General features: G+C 53.7%; 1 protein-coding gene across 3 annotated transcripts in view; it reads right to left on the bottom strand.

Annotated features, from left to right (window-relative positions):
- DIAPH1 (diaphanous related formin 1) overlaps positions 1-20,246 on the bottom strand; it is a 208,462-nt gene that overhangs the window by 5,165 nt on the left and 183,051 nt on the right. For all 3 annotated transcript variants that reach the window (XM_045026117.1, XM_045026118.1, XM_045026119.1), the window contains one exon: positions 8,496-8,582. In XM_045026117.1, coding sequence (XP_044882052.1) covers positions 8,496-8,582 — 87 coding nt within the window. The remainder of the gene's footprint in view (positions 1-8,495; positions 8,583-20,246) is intronic.

Genomic DNA, 20,246 nt, shown 5'->3' with positions numbered 1-20,246 from the left:
TCCCCCTCCTCCTCCAGGGGCCACAGGGACATGGTGCTGCCCCCTTCCAGGAGTGGCGCGGGCCAGGGCAGGCAGGGACCCTGCCTTAGCCCTGCTGCACCACAGGGCTGGCATCCCGTGGGCTGGATTGAAAACCCTGACGGGCTGGGTCTGGCCCACAGGCTGTAGTTTGCCCTCCCCCACTCTAGAAATTGGGCTTCAAACACCAAGAACGAACACGCAACAGCATGCAAAGGAGACATGCAACCGGCAAGCACAGTACATAACTACAATTCCCAAGTGGAGGCTCCCTGCACGTGGCTTAATCATTTTTAGGGCCCCCATAGGACCCTGCTAAATACCTATCCTCAGTACAACACTCACACAAGACTTATCCCTGTGACAGCCACACCAGGCCCCCCGCTTGCACCTTGGTTACAGACCCTTCTTCTCTACAGCCCCTGGGCTTCCCTCGATACAGCTTCCCTGGAACTCTCCTGGCCCTAGGTGCTTATCCTTGTCCAGGAGCGGCGCCAGAGTTTCTGGTGCCCTAGACAGAATTCAGGGGGCGGCATTTTGTGCGCTCCCCAGGGGGCGCACGGGAGCTTCCGGTTCCACTCCTATCGCGCCGCCGAAGGACCCTCCGCCGAAATGCCGCAGGCGACAGCGGCAGTCATTGAGCTGCTCAATTGCCTGCCGCTGTTTTCCGTGGCACGTCGGCAAAAGGTCCTTCTTCGGCGGCGCGACGGGAGCAGAACCGGAAGCTCCCGTGTGCCCCGTGGGGAGCGCACAAAATGCCGCCCCCCGAATCCTGGCGCCCTAGGCGACCGCCTAGGGTTGCCTAATGGAAGCACCGGCCCTGTCCCTGTCCCACGACCCCACTTCCTTGCCTGCACCCACCCCCTCCCTGTTGGAGATTTCACCTGCCCAAGCTCACACCCTGCAGCCCTCAACTACCAGGCCTTTGCCTGCACCCCAATCCTAATCAGTAAACCATGTCACAAACCTCCACTCTGCTTCCAGTACCACCTCTTTGAGCTTTTCTCCTGTATGCTCCCTGTACCACCTCCTCCATCCTTATCCCTACTGTAGCCCTCCAAGCCTATGCCTGTATTCCATTCCTAAGGCTGATCCCCATCACATCTGCCCCTGCCCAAGTCCACATTCCCATCAGTTTCCCATCTGCTGCCTCTACCAGAATCTCCCCCCACCCGTCTCTTGCCTCAACTCAGATCAAACGGGAGGCAGACCCCCATTCCCTGCCTAAATCCTTTTGCTCAATGGCTTATCCTTGCTACAGACTTCCCAGGTTTCTTCTTGCATTCCCTTCCTATGGGCACATTCATACTACAGTCTGAGCCCTGGTCTAAACTAGGAGTTTACATTTGTATAGCTACATCTCTCAGGGGTGTGAAAAATCCACACAACTGATAGACGTTGCTATACCAACTTAACACTCGGTACAGACAGCACTAGGTTAACATAAGAATTCGTCCATCAACCTAGGTACCACCTCTCGGGGAGGCAGATTACCTACAGTGATGAGACAATCCCTCCTGCTGTGCTGCTAAGTGTAGATAAGCCCTGAACTACCTGCACCCATGGTCATGGGCTTATCTCCATCAGTCCCTTAGTTCACTGCCTGCATCACCATTTTACAGGCCCAACCCCGTCACAATCTCCACACCCAATCTGCTGTCTACACCCAAATTTATGGGAATATGCAGGCAAAGCTCCCTAGTCCACTATCCAAACTTCTTGAGGAGCAATGATTATGGCTGTGCTTGGAGAGCTCCTGCAGGGGTGGGGAAAAGAAGGAGGAAAAGGAGAATAATTGAAGCAGTAAAAGGGTAGACAGAGGTGTTAGCTGGCTGCACTTTCGTATGATGGATCACTGCAGTACTAGAGTCAGAAACACTGGACATGCTGGCAGGAAAGGAGAAGAACGAGGAGAGAGACAGCAAGAAAAAAAGCCTGCTATGGCCAAATCCAGAGAGCAAGGTGATCTTGTAAGCCCAGCTCTGTGGGCCTGTCCCAAGTCCAAAAAAGGCAACCAGACTGGGCCATGCTTCACATAGGAAAGTGAAAGGAAGAACCAGTGCGAGATTCAAACACTTCCCTAGTTACCATTAAAAAAGGCCCATTTCAATCCACTCCTGGGATACTGCAGGACCTGCAGCCTCAGGCTGCATGTGTGTCTCAATCTCCTCTTCTAACCCTCCCTGCCTGCGGCACATGGGGGATTACACACACAAAACGAGAGTTGGGGAGGGGAGAACAACATGCCCACGTGTTACCCGCTCAGGTGTATCCTCCTCCACCTCACAGAGTGACAGGAGAGAGTCTGGCAAGAGGAAATAAGAAAGGCACCAGTCAGAGCCCACTATGAACACCCCTTCTGCCCCAAGCCAGAGAACAGACAGCAGCAAGTGCCTCCCCACCGCTACCAGGGGCTCCCAGCATTTGAAGCAAGACTTGCTGGGTTCCACACACTGTCTGAACCAGGCTTTGTACCTCCAAACATTTCAGATGGCCTAGGTTGTGTATGGCCAGTTCAGGCCTCGGAGCTTTCCGCACACATTTATCATTCATAAACACCAAAATGAGAAGTGAAGGAACATGCGCCACAATCTAGTGATGTAGTCTTGTAACCAAAGTGCCTGGGAAAGCATGCACATGCCATCGTGAGAGAGAGAGAGAGAGAGAGAGAGAGACTCTGCTGGGACACCAGACACAGGCCTGCTGATGGGGACAGCCATGACACAGAACCCCCAAATGCTCATCGGAGTCTCCTGGCCAGGTGGGAGCCCTCCAGCCTCCAAACTGGGTTCTCACAGCTAACACAACGGCAGAGTCAATCTTTGTTTCAAACCTATCTTAACATCTCCCTTCTGGGTCTGCAGCCCAAACACTAGAAAGATTCTTCCAGAGAATGAGGCAAGAAAACTGAAGCCTGCATCCAGTACACCCACTGCGACCATCAGTAGGAGAGCCCCCTACCCATCACACATACTCTTTCCCCCCCCAAAAGAGACCTTGACAGGTTACCCCTCTCATGCTCCCTCCTACCCCACCAGCAGGTTCTATCATGCAGACCCACTCCCTTCCTCTCACGCAAACCCATCCCCAACCTCCTCCTCCCAGCAGGTATTCTCTCTCTCACACGCAGCCCCATCCCCAAATCCAGCAGGTTCTCGTTCACACACAAACACCCCCCCCGCAATCCCATCAGGTTCTCTCTCCCCCTCTCCCAAGTTTTTTAATAACTCTACTCCCCAGGGGCCCGCCTGGTTTACACTCTGGATTTTAGTGGTAATTCTCATCAGTCCTGCCACCAGTATAGCTATGCTGCTGATGGCTGTGCTAGGAGCCTTAGTGTAGGCAATATTCCAGGAGCTTCCAGTGTTTTCCCTGGTGTCGATTAACTCTGCTTTGAGCTGCAAAGGCTTGCAGCATGGCTACAGGGTCAGCACAACAAAGCAGACCCTTACTGTTGATGAGAAGCTCTTTGGGTTTCTCCCACAGTTCTACCACAAGTCTCCAGCAGCTCTGCAAAGGATCGGTAGAGCATTCAGAGCCACTTGGCTATTAGTGCCTCCAACCAGAGAAACTAGATTCTCGCCATGGATTAAGATGCAACCTCCAGAAACAAACTGTGTTGTGGAATGGAGTGAGGGATGGCAGGGGAAGGACTCATTTCCCTTTGCTAGTATGTTCCCACCTTTATCAAGGAGGGTAATCTTTCTCTCTGCCACCAGCAGGGCAGTATAGACACTGGCTAACAAGGAGACAGGGGGCTACTTCTCCACCCCACATGCGGAGACCTTGTCTTGCCTGAGGAAGGGAAGGCCAAGCCCCCAACCCAGGCCAGCACAGGTACACCACTGCCCCCTTGTGTTGGGATACGGCCTTGGACATGTGGGCCAGATGGCAAGCCTCATTTGGGGGAGGCAGGATTCCTGACTGATTTCTTTATTCTCTTAATTCTATCCCAAGCAGCAGATGGCCTGAGCAACATCAGGCGTACAGAAAAGGACACCAGTTGAGTCACTCAAGTCACAATCCAACCCTGAATCATCAAATTAAAACCATGACTACAGGACAATTGCACAGTCACACTGCAGGAAGACACTGGGCTATTATGTGCACACATCCTGCCAACTACAGTGGCCTGCACTCCTTTCTTAACAAACTAGCTGGAAAAAATCCCCCTTGCTGACCCTCGCCCTCCCCACAATGAGCCCTTTAAGCTACTAAGCGGAATCCCCAGAGGCCTGTCGGCTTTTCCATTCCTTTACATTCTAGTGAGGAGCTGCTAGCGCCTCTGAATAGAGACAGCTGCCTCCAAGGGAACAGAGTCAAAGATCAGAGCTGACAAGATTTACACACAGTTCCTCTGCTCTTCAGCTGCTGCAATGAGCTAGGATGAGGAGCGATATGGGGCCAGAAAATGCCCTAACAGCTCGCATAGTGGTGATGGGGGGAGCACATGTCCCAGTGAGAGTGCACTGGTACTGCTGGTGGAATACACTAAGTTAGAGCAGGAGATTTACAGGAACATATGGAAATGCAGCACCTAGAGTTATAAATATGCCCCTGGAAATGAAGACCAGTAAGTAAGCTCCCCCAAAGATACAAGCTACTAATGAGACTGGCAGAGATGCAAATTGGCAAATGAGGTTCCAGCCTTGAGTACCTCTGCATACTACAGCATCATACAGGAAACACGCTGATAAAGAGAGTGGAAGAGGGATCCAGCCACAAGCCAAAGTAAAACCCATGGCAATGTGCAGCCTCTAAGCAGAGAAAACAGCAATACTTCTCCCAGCTAAGCCTACATTGCCCATTCTGGATGGCTTACCCCACACTGCTCCCTGGAACATCACTCTCCCCTGGGTACCTCCTGAGCCCCCTGCTGCAAGGTTAAAAAACAATCACAGGAGCTGGATGACAGCACTTAAAAGGGCCTAGGTTCCCCTGATGCAGCTGCAACATCCTCTCTGCAGAGTCCCAGCCTATCATAGAATCTCAGGGTTGGAAGGGACCTCAGGAGGTCATCTAGTCCCACCCCCTGCTCAAAGCAGGATCACTCCCCAATAAAGCTGGTCTGCTCCTCTCATTCCTCAGTCTTGCTTGGAAATGTGAGGCCAGCTGCACCACTACATTCTGCCTAATCCCCAAACTCTCCTATGGCATAAGGCACAATCCCTAACATCCCACAGACATGGAGTAATATTCCCTTCCTGTTCTTACAGGAACTGAAGGGGAAATGCTCCTCCTCTTCAAAAAGAATCCAAAGCCTCCTGTGCAGGAAGCAGCTGATGCTCCATAGAAAGCTGACTGCCTGATGGCAATTCCCTGCCTGAATCCAGTGAGCATGCTCAGAAAGGCCAAAGTGTGTGGTGTGTGCAGGCACACTGCATCATGGAATGGAACATGGGAAGGTGAGAGTGGGCACTACTGCACTGTGGGACACTATTCCCATTAGCCCTGTCAGTGCTTCCACCCATGCCCATGGTTAAGGATACAATTTGGTCACCGAGGTCACGGATTCCAGGACTTTAACAGATCTCTGTGATTTCTTCAGCTTCAGCCCCAGGTGGCAGGGCTCCCACTGTCAGCCCCACTGTGACCATACCTTGATTTTGTGTATTTTTCTCATGATTGTTCCACGAATTTTTCTTAATTTTTCAAAATTGTATCCATGCCCATGGTCATCCCCTCAGTTTCTTTAGCAGCCACAGCCTTCTCTGCTTTCCTCACTTACCCATGTTCACCAAGCATTCCCTGACTACATCTAAACTCTCTTCTCCATTGCCTTGTCCTTCAGAAAGTTACCACACCACCACGCTGCTCTCAGATGCCTCAACTTCATGGGACTTTCCAGCCTTGTCTACCGTCTTGAGCCTTCATTTGCTGATGGTTTCCCGCAAAGCCCCTTAAGTTGATATCTATAACCCTCTCCTATCCCCTCTGATCTTAAGTCAGCTGGTTCCATAGGAACTTGCTCTCTCTTCTGCACCTGGCACTCTCCCAGGTACAATGATAAACTGCAGACTCTGCAATTCACAAGTGCCACATATATCCCCTTTCTACCCAGCTCAAGAGCTGGAAATCTCAGCAGATACTTCTCATTTGCCCTCAGCAGGGCAGACTAATTTCTCTTCTCCCTCACTTTCAAAGCTGCTGGGGATCTGCCATCTCTCCAATATCTTTAACCGTTTTCTCCACTCACCTGTCCCTTCTTTACCTTCCCATATTTCAGGGGTGGAAATGGCTTCTTCCTTTCTATCCCCTCCCCTCTTCATCATACCAGGACCTTAGGAGTTGATCATTCCTCCCTCCTGAGATTAATTCACAGCTATACATTTGTCTCCGGTTCCCTCCAATCATAATTCTGCTCCTAACTAAGAAACCTCTATCTGTGGTGGCAGCTCCACCTCTACCTCCAGACCTATGGCAGTGGTTTTCAAACTTTTTTTCTGTTGAAAAATATTGTTGAAGTATATTGTTGATGCCCACAACCCAATAGAGCTGGGTATGAGGGGTTTGGGAGGGGCTCAGGGCTGGGGCAGGGAGGTGAGAGCTGCAGGGTGGGGCCAGGAATGAGGGTTTCAGGGTGTGTGAGAGGGCTCTGGGCTAGGGCAGAGGGTTGGGGTGCGGGAGGGGGTCAGAGCTCTGGGCTGGATGTGCAGGCTCTGGAGTGGGGCTGGGAATGAGGAGTTTGGGATGCAGGAGGCGGCTCCTGGTTTGGGGGGCGCGGGGGGGGCCTCAGGGCTGAGGCAGGGGATTGGGGCTTACCTCCGGCGGCTCCCGGTCAGTGGCGCAGCAGGGGTGCTAAGGCATGCTTCCTGCCTATCCTGGCACTGTGCTGTGCCCCGGAAGTGGCCAGCAGCAGGTCCAGCTCCTAGGCAGAGGCGCGCAAGCTCTCACCATCCCCCCCAGCTCCTGGCCAATGGGAGTGTGGAGACAGTGCGCGAGGGGGGACAGCACGTGGAGCCCCGTGTCCCCCAACCTAGGAGCCGTACCTGCTGCTCATCGCTTCCGGGTCGCAGCGTAGTGTCAGAACAGGTAGGGACTAGCCTGCCTTAGCTGGGCAGCACCGCCGATGGGACTTTTAATGGCCCAGTCAGCGGTGCTGACTAGAGCTGCTGCGACCCAGTGACTTACATTCTGTGACCCAGTACTGGGTCGTGACCCACAGTTTGAAAACCACTGCTCTATGGCATCTCACAGGGTTAAATTCTTGGCCTTCTGCTTTTATCTCTAACGAGAAACCTTCGCTATCATTTCAGGCTGACGGAACTGAACTGTATGTTTCTTTCAACACTTCTAATGCGCCCTCCTTACTGTACATCTGCTTGTCTGACCTAGTGAAGTTTTGGCTTCATCTGAGCTTCCTTTCCCTTAGGTCTGCTCAGAAGTGACTCTGCTGGACAATAGAAGTTTTCTCAAACCCAACAGCATCTCCTCTCTTCCCAGTCAACTCAGACGTCCATTCTCAGTAACTATGGTGTCATTCTTTACTCAGCTTTCCTTCTCCTCCCACATCTATCTGCCACCATCTTTGCAACAATGACCCTGTGCACTTGTCCTTGCTCCCACTTCTTCCAGGTCTTCAAGTTCTCTGCTTGGATAACTGCAGCTAGCTCTCTTCTTTACAGCTTCCACAGATCCTATGTGCCCAAACTCCAAACCCAGAACACATTGCTCCTGGTGCACTCTCACACAAAGCAGTTCAGCTACAATTCTCAAACAATTCTCTTGCAGCCCAGTTGTTTCTGAATCTGCTTCAAATTGCCTCCGTTTTTTAAAACTGCCCAAGACAACCTCAATGTCTCACTCTCTCCTCCTCCTGCTTCTAGCATTAGCCTCCTCTTCTCCACCCTCTGGCCACTCTTGGTACTCTGCAGTGCCTGCCATCTGGATTCATTCTCCTTGTACCTCGCCACTGCATCAACTCTCCAGATCTTCTCAAATCTCCACCTGTGAGTATGCCTACAATCCTGTCCTGTCTCTACCAGCCATTTTCATTTAACAGTGCAGTTGCGTTTCATCACTTCCGCATGAAAGTAGAACCACCACTGTGCACTCAGGAGAAGTCCCACAGATGAAGTCTCACAGATTAACCCATGCCATTCTGGTGAAGTGCTGCAAAAAACATTTGGGGAACCAAAGACAGAATGAAAGACACTGTGTACAAACAACACTTGTTATCCATTACTCAGAAAAACAATTTAGGAGAAGCTGAAAAGGCTTAGGCATGCAAAGGAGTAGCATCTACAGTGACACTAGTTAACAGTGCTGTGAAATTTTTGGCTTCAGGGTATTAATTGATCATTAGCTGGGGTCAGGAAGGAACAACATTGCACAATGAAGTCCCTTATGGGAGTTTTTACACTTGCCTCTGGCCACTGTTGGAGGCAGGATACTTAGCCACAAGGATTGACTGTCACAGAGAACAGACCAATTTCCATAACCCCCTGCACCAGGGGATCATCTCAAGCAATGCTTACCCTGGCGAGGTGCTCTCTTCCTCCGGAATGCTGCTCCTGACTGCAGGGCCTCCATCAAGCTGTCCATCACCCCTGTCTCATCACCCTCTGAAAAGAAAACAGTAAGTTAAAGGGGGACATGTTTTGTGCTTGATTCAGTTCTGCCACCTCCAGTCCTCCCTCACCATGTGCTCCTGCTCACAGGAACGACACACACACATGGGAACAGTGGGGGTGTGGGGACAACAACCTCTTCCTTTCCCCTCCCCTGCCAGGGGAGCAGACAAAGAACAGGTATGGGGAGCAGTGAAAGAACCATCCCATCCCTTCTGGGGGGAAGGACAAAAGAACTGACTCTTTTCCCCCTTCCTCTCCCCTGTGTGTGTGGAGGGAGGAGAAAAGACGGTTACTCACCGTAGTAATTGTTGTTCTTCGAGATGTGTTGCTCCTATCCATTCCAGTCAGGTGCGCGCGCCGCGCGTGCACGGCTCTCCGGAACATTTTTACCCTAGCAACTCCGGCGGGCCGGCTGGGCGCCCCCTGGAGTGGCGCTGCTATGGCGCCGGATATATACCCCAGCCGGCCCGTCCGCTCCTCAGTTCCTTCTTGCCGGCTACTCCGACAGTGGGGAAGGAGGGCGGGTCTGGAATGGATAGGAGCAACACATCTCGAAGAACAACAGTTACTACGGTGAGTAACCGTCTTTTCTTCTTCGAGTGATTGCTCCTATGCATTCCAGTCAGGTGAATCCCAAGCCTTACCTAGTCGGTGGGGTCGGAGTGAGACGTGGCGGAGTGTAAAACCGCGGAGCCGAAGGCTGTGTCGTCTCGAGACTGCTGCATCAACGCGTAGTGGGAGGCGAAGGTGTGGACAGAAGACCAGGTAGCCGCTCTACAGATGTCCTGGATGGGGACATGGGCCAGGAAGGCAGCCGACGAGGCTTGCGCCCTTGTGGAGTGAGCGGTGAGGCGGCATGCTGGCACGCGAGCAAGCTCGTAGCATGTGCGGATACATGCCGTCACCCAGGAGGAAATCCTTTGTGAGGAGACCGGCTCGCCCTTCATGCGGTCGGCGACTGCGATAAACAGCTGGGTCGAGCGTCGGAAGGGTTTCGTCCGCTCGATGTAAAAGGCAAGCGCCCTGCGGACGTACAGGGTGTGCAGCTGTTGCTCACGAAGTGAGATGTGCGGCTTCGGGAAGAAAACCGGGAGGAAAATGTCCTGGTTGAGGTGGAAGGCCGACACCACCTTAGGGAGGAAGGCCGGATGTGGTCGAAGCTGCACCTTGTCTCCATAGAAGACGGTGTATGGAGGACCAACCGTTAGAGCACGGAGCTCTGAGACTCGTCTCGCTGATGTAATTGCGACGAGGAAGGCTGTCTTCCAGGAGAGGTAGAGCAGAGAGCACGTGGCCAGAGGCTTGAAGGGCGGACCCATAAGCTTGGCCAGGACGAGGTTCAAATCCCAGGCCGGGGCAGGACGCCGCACCGGCGGGTATAAGCGGTCCAGGCCTTTAAGGAAGCGGGAAACCATCTGGTTGGAGAAGATGGACCGACCTTCCATAGATGGACGAAAGGCAGACACTGCTGCCAGGTGTACCCTCAGGGAGGAGACCGCAAGACCTTGCTCCTTAAGGTACCAGAGGTAGTCCAGGATGGTAGGGACAGGGACTACGAATGGATTGAGTCCTCGTTGGTCACACCAGAGTGCGAATCGCTTCCATTTTGCAAGGTAGGTGGAGCGAGTGGAAGGCTTTCTGCTCTCTAGCAGGACGTGCTGTACTGCCGCCGAACAGCCCCGCTCTGCGTGGGTCAACCATGCAGGTACCAGGCTGTAAGATGGAGGGACTGCAGGTTCGGATGGCGGAGTCTGCCGAAGTCCTGTGTGATGAGGTCCGGCCACAACGGAAGGGGGATGGGATCCCGAACGGAGAGCTCTAGCAGCAGGGTGTACCAATGCTGCCTCGGCCAGGCCGGAGCTACGAGTATGACGTGGGCTCTGTCCCTCCGCAGCTTCTGTAGCACTCGGTGTACGAGCGGGAACGGAGGGAAGGCGTAGAGGAGGTGATCCTTCCAGGAGTAAAGGAAGGAGTCCGACAGGGAGCCCGGTGAGCGACCCCGGAACGAGCAAAACAGGTGGCACTTCCTGTTCTCCTTGGACGCGAATAGGTCTACTTGGGGAAACCCCCACGTCTGGAAGATTGTGTGCACGACATCGGGACGGAGAGACCACTCGTGGGAGAGGAATGACCTGCTGAGACGGTCGGCCAGTGTGTTCTGCACTCCCGGAAGAAAGGACGCTTCCAGGTGAATGGAGTGGGTCACGCAGAAGTCCCACAGGAGCATCGCTTCCTTGCAGAGCAGGGAGGAGCAGGCTCCGACCTGTTTGTTCACGTAGAACATCGCCGTCGTGTTGTCCGTGAACACTGTCACGCAGCGGCCTTGCAGGCGGGTGCGGAAGGTGTGACACGCAAAACGGATCGCTCGCAGCTCGCGGATGTTGATGTGTAGAGCGAGCTCTTGGGGTGACCAAAGGCCTTGGGTGTGTAGGTCGCCCAGGTGAGCTCCCCAGCCGAGCGCTGAGGCATCCGTGGTCAGAGTGGCGGATGGGCGAGGAGGGTGGAACGGGACTCCCGCACACACGACCTCCGGGTCTAGCCACCAGCTGAGGGACTCGAGGGTCGGTTTGGTGACTGTGACCACCATGTCGATGGGATCTCGATGCAGCCGGTACACCGACGCTAGCCAGGACTGGAACGGGCGTAGGTGGAGCCGCGCGTACGCGGTGACATACGTACAGGATGCCATGTGGCCCAGGAGGCGGAGGCAGGATCGCACTGTCGTGGTAGGGAAGGTGACGAGGTCTCTGATGATGGAGACCATTGTCTGGTGCCGCAATCGTGGCAGGCAGGCCCTGGCCAACGTGGAGTCGAGAACCGCTCCAATGAACTCCACCCGCTGCGACGGAATCAATGAGGACTTCTCGGCATTGATGAGAAGACCGAGTCGTTGAAAGAGGAACAGGATTTCTGTCATCTGGTCCATTACCAGCCGCCGAGACTTTCCGCAAATCAGACAGTCGTCGAGATACGGGTAGACGTGTATCTGACGACGGCGGAGCGCTGCGGCAACCACCGCCATGCATTTGGTAAACACCCTCGGTGCGGTGGATAGGCCGAATGGTAGCACTGCGAACTGGTAGTGAACGTTGTTGACTACGAACCGCAGGTAGCGTCGATGGGGAGGGTAGATCGCGACATGGAAGTACGCGTCCTTCATGTCGAGGGCGGCAAACCAGTCTCCCGGATCCAGAGAGGGAATGATGGTCCCCAGGGTGACCATGCGGAACTTGGGCTTGAGCAGATACTTGTTTAGCTCTCGAAGGTCCAGTATAGGACATAGCCCTCCTTTCGCTTTGGGGATTAGAAAATATCGGGAATAGAATCCCCTGCCCCACCTGTCTTGAGGCACTGCCTCTATGGCACCCACGCTGAAGAGTCTGGACCTCTTGTAAGAGGAATTGCTCGTGAGAGGGGTCCCTGAAGAGGGACAGGGAGGGAGGGTGGGGGCGAAACAAACTGAAGGCGGTATCCCGACTGGATTGTTTGGAGCACCCAGTTGTCCGTAGTTATATGGGACCACGCTGAAAAGAAATGGGGGAGGCGGTTGCAAAACAAAAGGGTAGGATCCGGTGGAGAGACTGATGGGCCGTCCTCGGGCGTCCCATCAAAAGGCCTGCTTGGAGCCTTGCGGGGCCTTGGAAGGGGCCTGGGTCTGGTTGCGCCTGTTGCCGGATGGACGACGGCGATTTTGGCCCGGTCGCCTGCTGTTGTAAGGGCGATACCGATGCTGAGAGAAAGGACGTGAGGGTTGCTGCCTGAAGGACCGGCGCTGTGGAGCCGGTGTGTGCATCCCAAGGGTGCGGATCGCTACGCGACCGTCCTTCAGGGTCTGGATCCGGGCATCAGTTTTCTCGGAAAAGAGACCCTGGGTGTCAAATGGCAGGTCCTGCAATGTGTACTGCACCTCCGGTGGCAGTGTGGAGGACTGCAGCCAGGAGATGCGCCGCATCGTCACTCCTGAGGCTAGGGTCCGAGCTCCCGAGTCCGCGGAGTCAAGGGCGGCCTGGATGGAGGACCTGCAAGATTTCTTCCCCTCATCCAACATCGTCGAGAACTCTTGGCGGGAGGCTGTTGGGAGCAGCTCTGTAAACTTCGCCAGGGACACCATGATGTCATACGTGTACCTGGCGAGGAGGGCCATCTGGTTGGCGATGCGAAGTTGCAGGCCTCCGGCCGAGTAGACCTTACGGCCTAACAGGTCCATTCGCCGCGCCTCCTTCGACTTTGGCGCAGGGGCGGGTTGACCATGCCTCTCCCTGTCGTTGACCGACTGCACGACCAACGAGTCTGGGGTCGGGTGAGTATACAAATACTCATAGCCCGTAGGTGGGACTGAGTACTTGCGCTCGACCCCGCGGGCCGTAGGAGGGACGGATGCCGGCGACTGCCAGAGCGTGGTGGCGTTCTTCTGGATTGTCCGAATGAACGGTAAGGCCACCCGTACTGGAGCCTCCGCTCCAATGACATTCGTGAGGGGGTCCTCATCCTCCTGGACCTCTGCTACGGGGAGATCTATGGCCTTCGCCACGCGGCGAAGGAGGTCTTGGTGGGCCTTCAAGTCTATCGGTGGAGGATCCTTGGCAGATGCTCCAGCCACCGCCTCGTCTGGTGACGACGACAAGGACAAGCCCTGGACGACAGCCTCCGTGGGTGGATCTTCCAGCGGTTGATCGGCTGGCTCGGGCTGAGGATGCCTCTGGGGGTCAGGCGGTACTGAAACCGAACCCGGTGGCGAAGGGGGCGGTTGGCCTCTGGTACCCTGCGCTCGGAGGCAGGGGCTCTTGGAGGAAAGGGTACCCCTTGAGTGTCGTATTGGGCCCAGGGTACCCAGAAGCCCCACTGTTGTGCACCCTGAGGCTGACTCTGCGGAGTAGGTGGCAGGTGCCCATTGCTGTCTGCCCCGGAAGTGACCGACGCGGGGCGGGATGGCCATGGGGGTGCGGAGGCGCTGACGGACTGCGCCGTGGAAAAGGGCAGTCTGGCCCCGGACGGTGCCGAGGATCGGTGCCGAGGATCACGGTATCGGGATGGTGACCGAGACCAACGTCCGCCGCGGTGCCGGGAGCTCGACCGTGATCCGGACCTGCGGTGCCGGGAGCGGCTGCGCGAGTCACGGTGCCGGGAAGCAGACCTCCGTCGGTGCCGTCACGAAGGCGATCGGGACCTGGAGCGACGCCGGGAGTGCGACCGGTACCGCGATGTTGAACGGTACCGGGACTGCGACCGGCACCGCGATAGTGAGCGGTGCCGGGATCTTGAGCGGCGAGACGGTGACCTGCGTCGGGACCGGGACCGGGAGCGCCGTCTGTCCGGAGAGGAGGGCCGGAGCATCATCGCCGGCTTTCCCGCCGATACAACAGCCCGCACCGGCGGTGCCGGGGGCCGGAGGCTCGGTGCCTCTGTGAGCTCTATGAGCTCGCGCGCCGTAGAGAAAGTCTCAGGCGTGGATGGCAGCCGAAGCTCAACCGCGGTCGGTGCCGGGGAGCATGGCAGTGCCGGACTCGACGGCCCTTGCGGCGCTGGAGTCAACGGCCCGGTGCACGTCCTGTGCACGGCCACAGCGGAGACCGCAGGTGGCGTAATTGCCTTGGCTGCTGGGCCCTCAGCGTGGGACTTGGCAGCTGCCTTCGCCGGCTTGCGCTTCTTTGATGCCGACAGGGAGCGGGGCCGGGCCTTCGGTGCCGCTGGCTGAGGTCGCGGAGCCTCGGTGCCGGAGCGGCTCGGGGCCGCCGGTGCGCTCCGCACCGATGTAGTCTTCGGTGCCGGCGCAGACGGAGCCGGGGGCAGGAGCGACGCCTCCATTAGGAGCTGCTTTAACCTAATGTCCCGCTCCTTACGCGTCCAGGGTTTGAAAGCGGAGCAGATAGGGCACTTATCTGTCCTGTGACTCTCCCCGAGGCAACGGAGGCAGGAGTCGTGAGGATCCCCGACAGGCATAGGCCGCTGGCAAGATGCGCAGGGCTTAAAGCCCGGTGCCTTGGGCATGAGCCCGCACCGGGAGAGGAAAGGGAGGGGGAACCCCCCTTATCCTTATCCTAAACTAACTAACAGAACTATCTACACTAAGTAATGAAAGAACTATATACAGGAAAAAGTAGCGAGAGCTAGGGTTGTGGAGGACAGAGATCACTCCACAGTTCCAACTGGCCATCACGGGCGGTAAGAAGGAACTGAGGAGCGGACGGGCCGGCTGGGGTATATATCCGGCGCCATAGCGGCGCCACTCCAGGGGGCGCCCAGCCGGCCCGCCGGAGTTGCTAGGGTAAAAATGTTCCGGAGAGCCGTGCACGCGCGGCGCGCACACCTGACTGGAATGCATAGGAGCAATCACTCGAAGAAGAACACCCCTGCGCCCCAATACACACAGAGGAGAAGTACCACACCCCAGCACAGACAAGGAAGGTGCTGGCCTCTCTGGAATTCCCCCCTCTGTACAGAAGCTGGGGAGATTGGTTAGGCACAGAACTGAATGGGAATATCCCCCCCCCCCCCGCCCCAGGGAAGCTGACTGCCAAAGGTGCAGGGGAATGGGTTGCAGGGAAAACCTCTGAGGCAAAATAACCCAGCAGCTGGGGCCTTTGGGAGAATGGAAAGCTTCAGAGAATGTGCCAGAAAGGCTGGCAAAGAATCAGCTCCCTCTCCTCCCCGTCTCGGGGATTCTCCTTGTGCCTGCCTGGCTCATTTGTTTTCTGGTCCTCTCTTTTTAGAGTATCTGATTATTAGTGCCATCCACGCCCCTCTAAGCCCCTTCTCACTCTCTGTACTGTGCTCTGACCCCTTGGGAGATTAACCTGGCCTCAGCTGCTCTCCTTCCCTAGCAACAAGTGTGTCACTGTGTTCAAAGAGCATGTGCCAACAGAGCCATATGTGGCACCTGTGTAACAGAGGCCATGCAGCACCATTGCCCCCTCCTGCCCAACAAGTATCCTTGGCCCAAGATCCAAAGAGCAGCTAAGTCTTTTCTTCTCCTGCTGAGCACAAAGCTCCTGCAAAGCATCCTATTCCAACTGGAGGAAGCCCTGGGAGAGCCCCACATTCTGCTCCCCACATTCTGCTCCCATGGAGAAGTGGTGTTCAGAAAGTGCAAAAAACAGTCCCAGGACTCCTAGACAGAGTGCAGAGACACCCCTAACCTTCATCATTGAGGGCACCGAGGGGAGTGTAGCAGTAGCTGTAGTTTTTAAAGGGTTCTAGAAATAGAGTCTTGAGTGAAGTCAAATGTTCCTCCCTGAATTATCTGGCTATCCAGCAACTGAGGATTTAGCTGGCACCAGTAATCCCTTTCACTCCAGAACTGAGACCCTGTAGGTATGCATTTAAAAAGGAGAGCCCAGCAGATGCCCTCACATTCCCTGCCTCACAGCTACGTATAACAAGAGGGGAAAGTGAGCTTGGCAAAGTCCCTTGCATTCTCCCCCTGCCCCCTCTCACAGTCAGTGTGGTACTGAAGGAGTTAACCATGTATGCATGAGCACTCTGCAAATCTGTTTCCATGACAACAGCTCTGGATGTAACCTAAATCCATAAAATCACATTAGAACATCTGTCAGTGCTTCTGTGTGCTCCAGACACACTGCCCACAGCACCACCTGCTGGCAAAAACAACCCACTGTGCCTGACCTACATTCTCAACACCGAAGTAGCTGGTAACAATGTGTTTCCAGAAAAAAATGGCCAACTCCAAACTAAGCTGCAAATGAAAGGAGAGGCACTACTATCCTGGGGTGTGACCCCCGGGGCTTGTGTGGCTACCAGGCCTCTAACACTAATGTGAGGTGTCCAAGCAGCACGAGGATTGGGAGAACACTCACCACTAGTCATTGGGCTGTCACTAGCATGAGCATGGCACTTATCACTGTGACTCAGCCCCTTAGTAAGAGCCTGCAGGGATGGCTGAGGCTCTCTCCCAATGGATCACTTCACTAGGGCTAGTTGCTGAGCACACTGCTCTTACACAAGAAGCCATCCCCTGATATTAATCTTGCTAAATTTTGCTGCCTTGAACAGCACTTTCTGGGGAGGAGATAGTGACGGCAGTAGGAAGTCATTACCAATTGTAGCCCGATTCTTCTGGTTTCCCAGTTCCTAATCAACCCACCTCTAGGCTTGGGTATCACATGAAGACTTCATTGCTTTCAATGTCCACATGAAGAGGAGACTGCATGGCAGTCCAGTAAGCACGCTGACTACACCCAGCACTACTATTCGCTGAGCCTAGAGGAGCTGAGATAGGGTCCTGGATAAGAGCTGCCTGGTTTAAATTCACCCCAAACTAGGTAACAAGAAAACTGGAAGGTAGTGGAAACATCCTGAGGAACTGACTGTTCCATACTCTAGCTCAATGTTTCACAGTCTTCCTTTCATTGCTGCTCCTGGGCTTCCAGTTGTCCATGGAAACCTAAGTGCCCTTTATCATAGTCAGCTGGAACCACAAATTGCACCCTTTTCTCACTGACACAGCCCTGCCACATCCAGGCTTTTGTGACTTCCAGGATGGATGAGTGTAACAGGTGGAGGCTTCAGCTGGCATAAAACAGCACGCTCTGGCCCCAGGGCCAATTCTGTGGGGTGTGCTGCGCTGCAGGGCACTCTTAGCAACGGGCCAATGGCTTTGGAATTTGCTCCCTCTTAAAAGCTAACACCAACCAGGGTTTAGTAGACATGGAGATTCTATACAACTCATTTGTTTAAGTTGACATCCTTTGATCCAGAAGCTGGGAAGGGATCTATTTCTGCAGATGGTGAAGGCAGTATGAGATGTGCAATATAAAATTAAATACTCGTCAGGACGCTGGAGTACTGGAAAAGGCACAGCACTATCTGTTGAGGGGAGATGGAAAGAATTCCTGGGATAGGCACTGTACTAAATGGTGAGGAGGTGTGTACACAGATGCACACAGACAGCACTAACTATTGGGGGAGGGGAAAGGGAGAGAAAGAGAGGGAGAAGCTCCAGGGACATACACAGCACTAGCTGTGTGGGGACTCCAGACCATTCAGGGCCTGGGTTATCCAGTGCACTAATCACAGGGGCCCTGGTATCCCTAGATTGAATTGTTGCAATACACACCAACAAACATGGGGGCCCTCTGTGCCTTGGGATGATGGCAAATGCCACAGATGTTTATGGAATCTTTTACAGCAAAATATTGACAGCATAACCTTCTATTAACATGCTCCTCTCCTCCTGAAATCAGAGGCTCTTGTGCTCTGACTTTAGCCCTGCTTGTGAGTTTTGCTGAGCCACTTGGACCTTGAGAGAAAGAGTTGCACAGGGATCTCTCCCATCCAGTCACCAGGAGGGAAGAAAGCAGCAATTTGAGCCCTCAAAAATGTCTTACTCACTTCCCACCACCTCCTCCCCTGTTGGGGGCGAAGGGGAAGAAGGGGTGGAGTGACACCAGCAGCAGCCCTAGAAACCTCTGGCAGCTACAAGAGCCAGGGGAATCCAAAGGGGACATGATTGAAGACAGATGTGAAAGGAACATGCTCTTGTTGAGCAGGGATTGCTTGGTACAGGCCTCTGGCCAGGCCTCCCCTTTCTGCAAACTGAAACGTGCCAGGGGAGGAGATGGAACTCATTAACTCATACATTTGCTTATTTTAACAATTTCCTCCTCCTGCAGCTCTCAGATGAGATCAAACTTTATACTAGAGTTCAAGCATTCAGCTGCTGCAATGCTACATTCCTGGGCCTCCCCTGGGGACAGCACACAGACACCGGCCCAACTCCAGAGCAAAGGCAGCAGACAAGAGCTAAGGGACTAACCAACAGGGAACACCCCATGAACCTAGAGCAGTGGTTCCCAAACTTTAACAACCTGTGAACCCCTTTCACTAAAATGTCAAGTCTCGCAAACCCCCTCCTAAAAATGAATATTTCCAGAGATTTTCTCATTTACCTGAGTATAAATTATAAAAGCAGTGATCTTGGAAATATAAAATTTGTTTTTATGACATGCTTATTACACACTATTTATTATTAAGTGTCCCTGGCCCCCGTTTGCCAGAAGCTGGGAATGAGCGAAAGGGGATGGATCGCTTGATGATTACCTGTTCTGTTCATTCCCTCTGGGGCGCCTGGCACTGACCACTGTCGGAAGACAGGATACTGGGCTAAATGGACCCTTGGTCTGACCCAGTAGGGCCATTCTTATGTTCTTATTTATCATTACAGTATTTTTATTACATAATGAAAATGGCAACACTCTTCCAAGATCTCACTTTCATAGCTTGTATCACTTTGAATAAGCCTATTATAAGACAAGGCTCCTATGTTTCATCAAGGAGTATCAGATGTGAAACAGCATGAAGGTATTTAAGAGGCCAACTCAAAGAGTTCCTCCTACACAAGCATTCAGGTCTTGAGCAGTCCAGACAAACAACGCACGTTACAACGAAGTTTAAACTTGTTCATCATAATAATTTAAAAAACAATACTAGCTGCTTATTTAATTTTAAAAACAGCAAAAAATATCCACCTCCCTTTCCATTTCTTATAAGGAGTCTTGAAGTTTAAATCTCCTCAGTGTGATAGATATGCTTGCTTTGATCCTCTTAGCTCTTGGAAGTCCAGTGGCTCCAGGCTGCTGTCCCTGTGCTGCCCACGGTCCCTAGGGACAGCTCTGTCCACCATTAGGGAATTTTTTCCTGAGAACCCCTGTAACATTTCACGAACCCCCAGAGGTTCTCGAACCCCAGTTTGGGAACCACTGACCTAGAGGGAAACACCGGCACACAGCTTCTCTGGGGAGCCCATGGGACTGCATGAGAAAACGTTCAGGAAAGAAATGTAGCAACCCAGAAAAACAAAGAGCAGCCTGCTGCCCATCACTGTTCCCCCTCGAATACAGGAGCTCAAACAGCCCAGCTTCTTTGGAGGGTGAGAGGGAGAGAAAGGAGGAGGAGCGAGCATGACAGCGTTACAAATGAAACAGTTGGCAAAAAGTAAACAAAAGACTGAGCTGGGAAGATGCTGAGGTGGGGTGAGGATCCCTCTCTGATGAGAGCTGGGGCACAATTAACCCTGGAAGTCATCAAACATGCGCTTAGAGGGCTGGCAAATTTGTCTGGGGAAAGCCACCCTGAGATCTCACCGTCTATGAATTCATGTCTTCAGTAGAGCAGCAGTGAGAGTTCACAGTGATCAATAAGAGCTCTGTAACAGGGCTTGCTTGCTTGAAGAGCCCAAGAAACTGGGGCTGGGAAGGAATGCGCGTGAGCCTGTGGGGCATTTTACTGCACACAAGTTCCCACAGGCAGAAGGAGGGGATAAGTTTCAGGAAATTAAGTGAGAGGCAGGAAATCAATGGAAAAGTGCAGTAACTGAGTCCATATGTTGTAACAAAGGAATGTGTCTGGTAGCACTGAGCAGACTATGCCTGTTAATGAGGAAGCCCCTGCTGTGGGACAGCTCCTAGAGAGGGAAGTTATTTCTTGGACTAGAGCACTTAACAGAAAACCTTGCATGAGCCCCTTGGTTCACAGACTGGCCACCGTTGGTATGGCATAAAGGTTTGCGGATGGGGTGACAAACGGGTTAAGAATGAGAAGATCACTGTGAACAGCATATGGCCACTGCATAGAGCATCACTCAACTGCATCTCAGGCGCTGGGCATTCCAGGGCTGTGCCTGGCCTAGCAACATATGCC

Source organism: Mauremys mutica, chromosome 8 (assembly GCF_020497125.1).
Source record: "Mauremys mutica isolate MM-2020 ecotype Southern chromosome 8, ASM2049712v1, whole genome shotgun sequence".
In the NCBI taxonomy this organism is placed as follows: Eukaryota; Metazoa; Chordata; order Testudines; family Geoemydidae; genus Mauremys; species Mauremys mutica.
The sequence above is the reverse complement of the archived record's forward strand: the minus strand, read 5'-3'. Positions and strand labels throughout refer to the sequence as shown.